The sequence below is a fragment of the Liolophura sinensis genome, chromosome 9 (assembly GCF_032854445.1).
Source record: "Liolophura sinensis isolate JHLJ2023 chromosome 9, CUHK_Ljap_v2, whole genome shotgun sequence".
Lineage (NCBI taxonomy): Eukaryota > Metazoa > Mollusca > Polyplacophora > Chitonida > Chitonidae > Liolophura > Liolophura sinensis.
This window is the reverse complement of record NC_088303.1, coordinates 36,934,612-36,947,312: the sequence shown is the minus strand read 5'-3', so window position 1 is coordinate 36,947,312 and position 12,701 is coordinate 36,934,612. Positions and strand designations below refer to the sequence as shown.

At 39.5% G+C, this 12,701-nt stretch overlaps 1 protein-coding gene across 1 annotated transcript in view; it reads right to left on the bottom strand.

Moving 5' to 3' along the window:
* The window catches only part of LOC135475829 (short transient receptor potential channel 3-like), an 80,324-nt gene extending 75,540 nt beyond the window's left edge, over nt 1–4,784 (bottom strand). Inside the window, exon 1 of the mRNA XM_064755769.1 lies at nt 4,479–4,784. Within this exon, the coding sequence (XP_064611839.1) occupies nt 4,479–4,602 (124 nt within the window). The 5' untranslated portion in view covers nt 4,603–4,784. The remainder of the gene's footprint in view (nt 1–4,478) is intronic.
* Nucleotides 4,785–12,701: the final 7,917 nt, after the last annotated feature.

Below are 12,701 nucleotides of genomic sequence, written 5' to 3'. Positions count from 1 at the left end.
CAGGGTCGAAACGAAATCAGGTTAACTAGGAAGTAAGTCTCCGTAATTTTAATAACTCATTTCATAAAACACCATTAGGGACTGTACTGTATATTCTCGACAGTCTAACATTGGCTGCGCGTAGACGTGATAAAGTTAATTTGCAGCCCGTTCGTCACTGATGTAGAGAATGGGCCCAGCCACCTAGCTCTGAGATTACAAAAGCCACAATCGCATATCAAGTACAGAAGTCTAACACTCAGTGGTGAGTAGTACACAAGACTCTGGACTGCGTAATGCACTCACAACGCCAAATGGTTCAACACACAAGAAACCCTTGAAGATATATTATTGTTGATTCGTCTGCAAGCATTTTGGAATCTCGGTATCACAATCAGTGAATAAGTTAATAATATTTCTCCATTTGTTTTTTAAATTCAGCATTGCCACTGCCTCTTGTTTAGCATGGTTATTATCCTAGGTATTGAAATTATTTCAAGAATATATTGTATCATATTATATCTGAATCAAGTGTTCAGACGGTGACACTTTTAAAAAGAATTTATTTAAAATTATTTACTTATACCAAGATTCCAGAATTGTTCAATGCACATTCAGACTGCAAAATGCTGGTCATTCTACATCTTGCAATGTACTAAAATAAGGTATATATAAGCATATACACAAGGATATACAAATATATACACAAGGATATATAAACATATACACATGGATATATAAACATATACAGAAGAATATATAAACGTATAAACAAGGTTATATAAGCATATACACAAGGATGTATAAAAATATACACAAGGAGATATAAGCATATACACAAGGATATATACACATATACACAAGGACATATAAATATATACGCAAGGATATATAAGCATATACACAAGGATATATAAACATATACACAAGGATATATAAACACAAGGATATATAAACATATACACAAGGATATGTAAACATATACACAAGGATATATAAGCATATACACAAGGATATATAAGCATATGCACAAGGATATATAAGCATATGCCCAAGATATTGCCTTTAGAGAACTATTTACAGGTTACATTTGGAAGCGGTTTTGACCTACTCAAGACGATTTCAAATTTACAGGATTCTTCTAGTCAGCAAATTCATGATTTCCAGAAAACTTAAACAGTTACGAGTCATACGTGCTTGACGAAATGTTAAATGACCTTATTAGTTGAACTTTCACGTATAAATAGCTATCCATATAGTGAGTTCAAAGTAAAGAAATGGTATGGTAAGGCGGGGAATCGGCCCAGTTCACGAAACTGTGCAACTCAACAAGCGAAACTGACTATAGCTGTGATTGACAGCTGCTGCTACACTTTTTTCAGTCCTGTTTTACTTTTTTCGTGTTATATGACAAGCATGCGACTCATAAAGCTTCAAACATGCACTCAAGCAATGAATAGGTCATAAATCGAAAATGGTAGCCTACTTCAATCATTGAAATATCTTTTTTTCTTTTCTTTGCGTTAGACACGCTAGAGTGGGGAAAATCACTGCACCACAAATGTAACTTTCTGAAAAATTCTTGAGCACGCAGTTATGCACCAATCAATTAAATACATGTAACAAATGTTCAGCCTTATAGTTCCGCAACGCGTAACATGTTTTTGTTCGACGGTGCATTTTTGAGGGTCATTACTGAACAACCTCTTTATGGCGTCATAACTTTCAAGAGTGCTTCGACCAAGTTTTATATTTCTGATTCGGAAATTCACAGAAATTTGCTGGAATTTTGAAATTTGCACTTTCTTATCGTACCTCTCTGAGGCCAATTCTCCTCCTTACCGTTTTAGGCCCTACCGTACATGTACATGTAAAGTTATTCAGGTTGATTCTGCACCCTGTACGTCGACCAGCTAAAAGTGCGTGTGCTCAGTAAGCCTTTTCCTGGCTTTTCCCATGTTTTCAATTCTCCGTTCAATCCCTGTTTACTTACAGTCTCCCTCATTCAATAAAAACACAGGTATTGACTCCTCAGTTTTTACATCACCACGCCAGAGCTGTAAAATGAGCAGAAACACTTAACATTGCCCTGGCCCAGCTGGATAGCATCACTGAGTAGGTAAATAATATTCTCCAGATGCTTTGTTATTTGGGAACGGCCAAAGTTTATTGGAAAGCAAATCTGATAAATGTCACTTCTCCCTGATCGTTTCTTCGGAACCCGATTCAGTCAATCCTACACAACGTTTCATTTTTAGATAGTGATATACCCATTATGCAACACGCATGGTGATTGGTGGATGTAGGCAAAGTTTACTAAGTAAGAACTGATCGTCTAAGTTATGCAAAAACTGCATGAAAAAACGCCAGCATAAAAACTCGTTTTGGAATACCTATGTATGTTGGCATGTATGTAGAACGATTTACTGTGGTCCGTGCGTGGTATTTAGCACAGTATGTGCTTACAGTAAATCTAAGGACAGATCCCCATTGCTGACTTAGATCAAAGATGTCACAGACTTTTACTGGTTATTGTATTTCCCTACTGTGATACTCTGCCAATGGGACCATTACATATCGACCTTGGGTGTTAAAAATGATATACTAATCTACAAAAGCTATCCAAATCGTGATTAACAATTATAATTCCCCTTTATCATGCACGAGCGCTACGAGCACCATCACTTTCATTATCGAGGTATCAAAGAAACCTGCATTAAGGGGAAATGCACGAACAAGTCCATGTAATCATGCTTCAAGGCCTATATAGATATGGGGGCACAAATCAACATATGTCAACAAATTTGTCATGGCAATATATCGAAAGAGAGGCCGGTTAATATCATGAAAAGTTTACCGATATTATCGTTGCCTTTGTGCTGACTTCAAACTTAATCATACATCACATTTAATGTTGGGCTAACCTTTTGTATGATCTAGTTACGTTGCGGTGTATTGCCTAAGGTACAGATCCATGCACAGCCAATTTGCACACATTCTGTATTCACGTAATATGCCCTCCAAGCCATTCTAGGTATATTTGTTGGTTTCACTAGTTCAATTTGTTCACTAGGAATTAACGCATCGATTCCCCTGGTTGTCTTTCAAACAAATTTCAACTTCTATGGTAAACAAACGTTCACATCTATACACCCTGTCCGTGCATCAAACGCTTTTATTGGGAGTCTGCAATTAGGCCTGGTCAGAGGTAATGCCGTCATTCGCTAAATGAGCAATTCCTGCGAAAGGTCTAAAGTTGACCTGTATGGTGTCGGCTTAAGCCTAAACCATCGACTTACTTTATGATTTGCAATGTTGTCGGTATTAGTTATTGTTGTGTCGACTTGACACGTGTCACATTTCACACGCACGGCATTCTGGGAAAGTATATCTCCTAAAGGGGAAAACAAGAAATCCGAGCCGTGCATAGGTCAGAGATCACAAAAGGGAGAGCAAAGGAAAATAGCGTAACGATAGTAGGTTCAATCCGTGTGGAATTTTCCCATCTGGAAAATGTTAACGTTGACAGTAACAAGAGATTTAACGGCTGCCGTTACTCTGACAGATTATGGAGCATTTTGTGCGCCGAACCAACTGCTCGTTTCCCACAATGTCGACATGGATTTCTCCGACGGCTCATAGACTGATGTCTATCTCATTATTAGATATTCAGATTTTGTATGTGGTCCATATCGAACTTCTGTGTTAGGCACAACTGGCGTAAATAATTAAAACCTCTACCATAGGCAGCGGTACAAGATTAGGGTTTGGCGCCGCCACAAACGATATCTGAAATTACCCACCATTACCCGGTATTTAGATGAGAGTCGGAAATTAGCCAATACCGAGAAACATACGCATTCGGGCAAAACGCTTCAAATATCTTCATGGCTAACATCGACCCAGTGTCTGTTATAACCACGCTCGCGTTTTCAAAATTAAATTTTCTACCTGTACAGTACCCTACCCGTGTGCGTCAATGTCGGAATCAATAAACACAGATGTGCTTTGGATAAACACTGTGAACTCGCGTTCAATACGTACGATGTAGTATATGGCGAGTTAACACCGCAACACACGGCTTCAGCCAGGGAGAAATTTTTGAATTTAATTCTGGTATGATCAGATAAAGTTAAACGGCTGTTGGACCGTTGGTTAAAAAAAAGGATCGTTCTAATATGATGACAACTGATATTGACTAGTAGCTGTATATTCAGCCTGCAGTCGCTTGCTACCACCTGTTGCTGATATATATGCAAAATCAACGATATAGAACGTTGATTCAGATATACTGACGAAGATCGATGTCTTCCGTGTTCAACCAGGTGTTCATTCTGTTAAAGTAAGGATTGGGGTTTTCAGCTAAATGGGGTAATGGTAAAAAAAAGGTGATAGGCCAATCTGTGTGGCACGGACAAAAGATACAGATTAATGTCGGTTTCCCGCTGCAAGCCGACAGACAGCCCAAATGAAAAATTTGCCCAAATACGAGTACTTACCCGTAAGAGCCGTATATGCGTACACAAAATTCTTCACACCTCTTCGCGGACTACCGTATCCACCTCCCTTCGTACGTTTCGCGGCGCGTTTCATCGTCACAGAACAACAGCAGAATAGCCACATGTACAGTCCAAAACACGGGCTCGTCGACTCCAGGAGCGAAGTTAGGTCAGGACATACGTATGGAATCCAGGTTAAACGATGTGGTCAGCTCTTCATTACACTGCGACCCTTGGCTAAAAGTGAAATGGTGCTTTGAGAGGAATGTGGAATGTTTGGCGAGCAGAACCACTCACTAGTCCCTCAGCTGTGTCTACGACGGGTTCACCAGGCGTCCTCTCCCGACGGCAGACCCGGAGGTTTGCTCCTATCGTCTGCTGCCGTCCTCCAGTGTCTTAGCGTAAAATTTCCTATGCACTGACCTCGCGGCCACCCTTTGATAGATAATACCATATTCATCGCTTATACGCAATTCTCGCTGCCTCTAGTATTCCGTATAGAAGTGGTACCGCATCGTGAACTCGCCATTAAAGCGGTGGGTTTTGTATCCTCACAAAATAGATATAACCAGTAAACCTTATACACAGTTTCCTTGGTAACACTTTTCTGAATGCAAATACGAAACTTAAGTTTCTGAATGCAAATACGAAACTTACGCAAAACTCTTAATTGTTGTCTGATTAGTCGGTCATATTGTCTTCCCTGACTTCTGTAGCCAGTCATAGCGATCGATGCTTGACCTTCAGGGCAGTTTAACAACGTATTCTGGGTGTTACCGGAGTGTGTTTATTCGTCTTGAATCATGGCGAAAGTCGTGCCACAAGATGCCGTCCTTAGAAAAATACCGATGTTGGGTGAATACTGTGTGTCCATATCCTTATCAAGTTTCTCGCCAAACTGACCGCTTAGAATGCTGGTCATAACCAGATCGAAATTGTGCTAATGTACCATCATGTCCCAGTAAATAACGCTCGAACATTTAGGCTGACCTGTACTTGGAAGCAAGGCATTCGAACAATCTGCCAAAACGTTCCTTTAAAACAGCGGCGATCTCTTGTATTTAATGACCATGTGCGCGTGATAAAGATGAGCCGAAAAACCCTCAGGGAGAGTCGTTTATCCCGTCCACACGATGATGAATGGTATACAAAATATGGACTAGGAAGAGTTCAAGTAGGTCAAGTATACATCTTTAACATCGAGATCATATCGGTAATCATGGGATGTCTGGACACTATATGGTGAAGACTGTATAATCATGGATTATCAACACAGCGGGGGGGGGGGCATTCCTGGTTTCAAAATGTCGTTTTGGCATTTTAATGAGACTGTCATTGGACAGCTCACTGGCTTGATCTCGATAACTCAAAAGCTGATAACCGGGGAAATGATGTAAATAAGGCAGTAGTCTCACGCAGCTCTATTTGTTTATAACTGTGATGAACATATCTACTGGAGAGCTGTGTCTTTGTTTATCGTTATTGTTGTTGGGATGGTGTTCGTCTTGTTGATAATCGTGGACAGTATTCTTTAAACGCAAATGTGTCGTAGAAATTGATCTCACATCAGTCATATTTTTGTTAGTTAATGTAAATCCAGTCTTCTTTCCAGACATTAAAACATAACCTACATTTCAAGCAACAATACGAAGGAGTGGAACCACAATAGCACCACGAATTTCCAGACAGCAATATGCAACCGTGACGAAAACCCAAAGACAGAGCAGCAAGATCAGCTAGTCAAACCTGCATCGGCGACTCCGCGTCCCTATAATATAGGATAGAGAGTGGGCAAACTCCACTGAAAGTTTCTGAAGGCTTAATTCGGCTCCTCTCCCTCTCATACATCACAGTGTAGTCCAATTCGCAATGTTATATGCAATTAAACTTTTATAAAGGTATATTATTAAATTCAAATCATACCGCTAACATACTGAAGGCTTTGTGATTTCATTCGAGTGGAAACAGTGGCAACCATGACTTAACAGAGCCGACCATGCTGGGTGATAATGCTTTATTAGTACTGGAAGATCAATACATCAATTATGCATACACACCGACATAAATCCTGGGAATATGTACAACAATGGGTTAAATATGCCAAAAAGAAACCCATACAAAATATTAAAAGAGCACGTCATTTGAAAATAAAAAAATCACCTTCGTAGTACAAAAATATATCACCAGAATTTGTTTAACTCAGCACCCAAAAGTCTTACTTTGGGTGTGATTAGGGGACTACATTTATTTATTTATTTGATTGGTGTTTTGCGCCGTACTCAACAATATGGCAGAAATAGGCAGAAAAACTCAACATCACATCACTGGCATTCAACGTTATCAATATAGTCCATAAAGCCCATGTTATAAAGTTCAAGCATTTCACTGCATTTAAACTGATGGATAAAAAAAACTGTTGTTCGCAAAACTGTGCGGCTGGTGTCAAAGAAGGAAAAGAAGCAAGATATGTATTGCAAATGTTTTTCATACTGATCAAGATATTCCGTTCAAGGTTGTTTGTTTCTATGCTCCTATATGCGTTTTACACTTTAGGCTTGTAGGAATTTTTTCCGCTTGCGGCAATGCCATGGGTTTTGTTTTGTGACGGTTTTCCGCATATTCTATACATTTAACAAAGCATTGCCATTATTTAAGTCGTTTGTGTCTAATTCAGAAGTACTAAATCCAATGATTTTGTATTTTCAGGTTCTCGATATTACGATTTGTAATGGATGGGTTAGGCTCAGGTGGTTGTCGCTTTCTACACAAGTATCTATTTAACCACACTCTACTTAAGTATCGAAAACGGAATCATTAAAGTACAATAAGGGCACAGCCTCACTGCGTTCTGATATACAATATGGATATTTAATATTGGCTTTGGAGATCATAAATCATAACAAGCGAGGACATTAAATTGAAACGAAGGGTAGAAATGTCCATGTGTGTCGAAGCTGATAGAACGGCAGAGTCATACCAGTGTTTAATGGTATGACTCAGGTGTCAATTCTTGGACCAGAATTGACCCTCGAGTCTGTCCTCTTGCAATGGAGGAGTCACACGCATCCACTTTAGCCACCCATAGTCATCGCAAAGACAGGAATCAGCAATACAGACTTACACAGATTAGGCCCGTGTTGCTTTAAACGGGAAAGATTGCTCACTGTAGAATGAGTATGTCTCTCTGCAGACATCAGCAGTGCTCAAATTCGCTAAATGGTAGTATATTTTCGTTGAATATATGATGATCTCTCCTCCCAAAGTGACATGATTTGGGCGGATATGGGTCATTTGTTACATTGTGCTGGTTTGTTAATTGTTTGGGGAATGAGGTCGTTTACAGAGCAGCTGGCCAACAGAATTATTTAAATGGGAATTTAAAACCATCTAATTATTTGAGTGGTTGATACAACAGCAGAAACTACTGATTACGGTGAATTGGCATTTCAAGAACCACAGTCGGTGCAAAAATATAAGTAAGTGAAAAGTTACCATCCGTAGATATGCTAATACTGCAAAACGCAACGTCTCTAAACAGTGACATTTCCTTCCTAGCAGCTGTGGTCGTTGGAAATTAGCCTTGATACAAATCAAGAATAATGCGTTCAGAGAAGTATGCATTATTGGAACCGTTAACATTTCCCATGCAGTTTTGTAACTGGCATCATACTACGTGTTGTTCCAATCTATCATATAAGCCAGTTCGCACGACGTAAGGATTCCTTTCTTCAACTTTTTCCTCTGCTGTTTTTGCCACCTTTTCTTCTCCCAGGCAGAGTCAAGCGGAAGTGAAAAAGATGCTTTGTCTCTGGATTGAAATCCAATAAATGGTTTCAGTCAAGCAAAAGTGTGGCATACAGGCGACAATCACTCAGTTTGACACAAGACGTCTATTACAGAATAGGTCTTCATTTTTCAGCCCTCTCTCACATCTAGTTTCCTTAGCAACCGTTTCGCCTGAAAAGTTCCAAAGTGAAGCCTGTCAAGAGGATGCCAATTCACAACCAGGGTCCACGGTTACCGTTAGTCTAGTGGTTAGTAAACGCAATAAAATGGCAAATGCTGCGGTTCTCTCGACTGAGTAGCTAAATATCAAGTGCTGTTCATCGTGCTGGCCATTAGAGTAATAGCCATTCAGGCCGCAATAACGAGAAATCATAACCAGTTGCCTGGCAAAAAACCCTCGAGGCGAAGCGTAAAGTGTACTTTTGAAGAATCTAACCTTTATCTGTTTCATATACAGTTTGGATAATCCGAAAGTCGTTCCTCCGCGTGAGAGTCATACTGATAAAAGAAGTAGAACAACGAAGTCTGGTAATGTCTTACATTCAATGCAAAGCAAACCTTTAAACATGTATGTAACTGGAACAAATCCAATAAACCAGATCCTGTCCGGCTACGTGACCTGCATTTATGTGTATTGATTTTATCTTCTTTATGAATAATCCGTTGTCACACAGTGATATATATTAATCCTGTGTGAGTTACGTAATAATTCAAATTCTGTTCAATGTAACAATGTTTTTTTTTAGCTTTTTGAAGCATCCAGCGTTTTATAAAGCTGTTTTCGTACAACGCCAGAGGCACATGAATTAAACACCGACAGAAACTTCGGATTAACGTTACCAACGAACCAGAAATGGTTAAAATGAAATCCACATACATTTATTCACCGTCATGGATTGGCGAAATCCCTTTGAAGCGAAAGAAGTGGATGACAACTGTATGTGACGTGTATGTGACGTGTATGTGATGTACTATAGTCTGTCTATTCCTCGGAGAAATGTAAAGAGATACCTATGAAGAATGTAACTGTAAATATTTTACCCAAAAATGCTCCATTCATTAGTAAAAGTAATAACCATGAGTTGCTCTAGAAAAATTAAGTCGACAGACTACATGTAACACGATTTAGTAAACATATCAGTGCTGAGATAAATAATTCAAGACAAGCCAGAAATTAGTCATTTCCATCCTTATATATTTCCTCGTTCCTTCAAGCGATTGTTTATTAAATATACTGACAAAACAGAATTTTGAGTATTTCTAGACCATTGACATGTAATAAAGTGCAATTAACATCACTGTACTCATTCTGCTTAAGCCAGAGTGCATGGGGACGTGGAAGTTGCGACATTTTAAACATTTACATGAACATTGCGAATAAAACCATAACAATGGTAAACTGTATTCACCCATCGGTACACCGTCATCGCTGTTCAGGTTTTTCTTTCTATTTTGTAGACCTTTATATTGTGATGAGAACTGTCAAATCCAGTCACTGGGCCTATACCATAAATCATGGATTCATTTTCATCAAAATATGACATCAGAAAAGGATGCACTGTTGCCGGAGTCGGGGAGGGGGTGGAGGGAGGCGCTTGATTTGCTACTACTGACACATTTACAGGGATAGCTAAAATATAACCCTGACTGAGGTAAATGGACAAGAGTGTATTTACTAGGTGTGACCATTTGAGAGCTATCACACTGGTTTTATTTTCCATGTTGTAAGTCTGTCATGACGAAAATGTGTTTCTTATCAATATTTTCACTTCATGCATGTTGAAGGTGGACAGCTACAAGCAGTAGCTACACACTAGATCTTTACCGAAAAATAAACATTTACCACTGGTTTTGTCTAAGAACTGTATATATCCGTGCATAGATAACATATCAGAAAATATAACAAATATGAGACATCATAAATCGGCTCTCGTTAAACATATCTTGGGCTTTCGTGCCAACAAGCTGTCCACGACGCTCGTGTGGCCGCCTGGTCAGTCTGAACTTGTATGTTTAATTTGTGCTCTTGTATACACAGTGCTTATTAATACACGGACCCTGTCTGTGGAATTTTGTGTATATTTCGTCATACACTCAGTTACTGTGGATTTTCCCTCTTGTGAATTTGCCTCTGAGCATTTATGCCTGTGTGGTATATATTGTGGAATATATGCGTCCGTTTGGACTTGACACCGTAAGTACTTTAGTATTTGTATAGATACTGCTATCCTTTCTTGTTAAACTTAAGTGCTTTAGTATTTGTATAAGTCTTATTATCTGTTCTTGTTAAGCTAATAAATTGTTGTAAAATAAAATCTGTTGGTTTTGGTTACTTTTTTGTGCGGCTAAACTGTCGTGTATTTCGAACAAGCCATCTCTTTATAATACAGACAGTTTGGGTCGTAACAGCAGTAATCATAAATGAACATGTAATGTTCATGATTTTGCCCAGGGAAACATGTCGCAGTTTCCTTATGCAGTTTTCATGGGATTCACGAAGTCTAAAAAAAATCTTTGCTTATACTGAACCAAAGTTGTGGAAATTCTACGTTTAACAAGACGCCACTATAAGCTCAAAATTCCTGAAAAGTATGTTCCCTTACATGATATATGGCAGGGGATCTGGTCGCAATCCAACGATACGGCTGTCGTATGTTGTCAGCCAGGTCTCTTTAGACCTTCCTTGCTACCAAAACATCGCCAGGAATAAAACTTTAATGAGAATCTTAACGAGATTATAATAGTGACTGTGATCAGTTCTCACCTGTTGCCAGCCGTCATGTTATTGTCGCGAGAAAGCCATTGGTCTTGGCATTTTGATCAGATTTGACGTCATACTGTCCACGTTTCAACATCGACTAGAATGTTCTCAACGCGGAAACATAAGTATTGGTCTGAGGTGTTTATCAATTTTTCAGATATTCCTGTCCAAAATTAGAAATACCAGACAGACTGTCGGATCTCAGGCCGCTCCTTTGTGGCATTACCTCGTACTCACGTTTATTAGCATTTATAACCTTTCTGATTCAAGATTCCGTTTTGTTTAAGAGCAAACAATACGAGAGGCAGATCGCCTGATGGACAACTAATACAGCCTTTTTATGACTCTTGGTAAGAGGCATTTCTAGATCTACACTTCCTAAATAACGCGGTTGGTTACCTCTTTATAGTGATGTATAAATAAAAAGCTCTATGTGGCACTATACTTTCATGCTTGCTTTGTAGGAAACAAGAATAGGGTCCATATTCTTCGTAATATACCTTCAATCTTGCTTTGGGGATACAATAATATACTCTGTAGTCTACATTCTAACATAGCTTTGTGGGAAACTAGTTGTTGTATTGAGGCTATAATTGCAGGAAGTTAGCAGTAGCCAGACCTTCGCGTACAGGCATGGAGTAACCAAATTAGGTATGTAGGTTCTTACGCACGAACTTGTCACCGCAAATCTCTGACCCCAGGCCTTAAGAATAGTACCTATGATTTGTCACCAATAATGGCCAGTGGATGAAAAGAGTAATGATCAAAACTGAACTTTCTATAGTCATCTTCCGGGAAACCCCGTTAGATCAGTTGGCAAGGCCACTTGCGAATACACACAAGTGGAAGTGTCGGTAGGATCACATGTTGTCAAAGGTTGTCAGTAATACCAACACGAAATCAAACAACCCCAATGCCGATGTAATTCCAGATGATTTACACAAGTTATGATTAATGGCCCGTTTTGAGAGTTCTTAAAAAGTTTTCCTCGTTCTCGAAGTTCATCGTTACCATTAATGTCAGAATTTGACCACTTCGCAGAGAGCACTTGAACACTTAGCAAACAGAATAAGCAAACAAACGCCACGTTAAGTCAACAAGACTCACTTAATTTGTCCATCCCAGATGAACTGAACATAATAATCTGTCACTTACTGGGGGTCTCGGGGATAAGTAGCTGTTGTTTAACCCTCAAACACTTACATGTTGCTGGCATAAACGGGGAGGTTAAGAGACATTAAGAATGCTTAGTAGGCAGTGTGGATTGATGAGGCTATAGCAAAGACAGCGCTACCCACGGAGTATCAACAATTCCATATGCTCTTTCTTACCGTGACTACGCAAACTTTCGAAAATCAATGAAAATGTCTGCGGTGTAGACGTAACTGAACGAACTGCTCTCCTACAACAGCGAGCCGACCCTGTCCCCCATTAAGGTGTATTAAGACGGTTAGAAACACGGCCATAGTTCACAGGGGGTCTGATTTAGAACATCCACGGTGAACGACCAGAACACCGCCTTGAATCTCTCAGTTACACTGGGCCACCGGCCCGGATAGCACAGTTGGTAGAGCGTCCGCTTCGGGACCGGTAGATCCAGGATCAATCCTTGGTCGAGTCACACCTAAGACTTTAAAAGAGGAAGTTGTAACTTCCTCGCTTGGCGTTCAGCATGA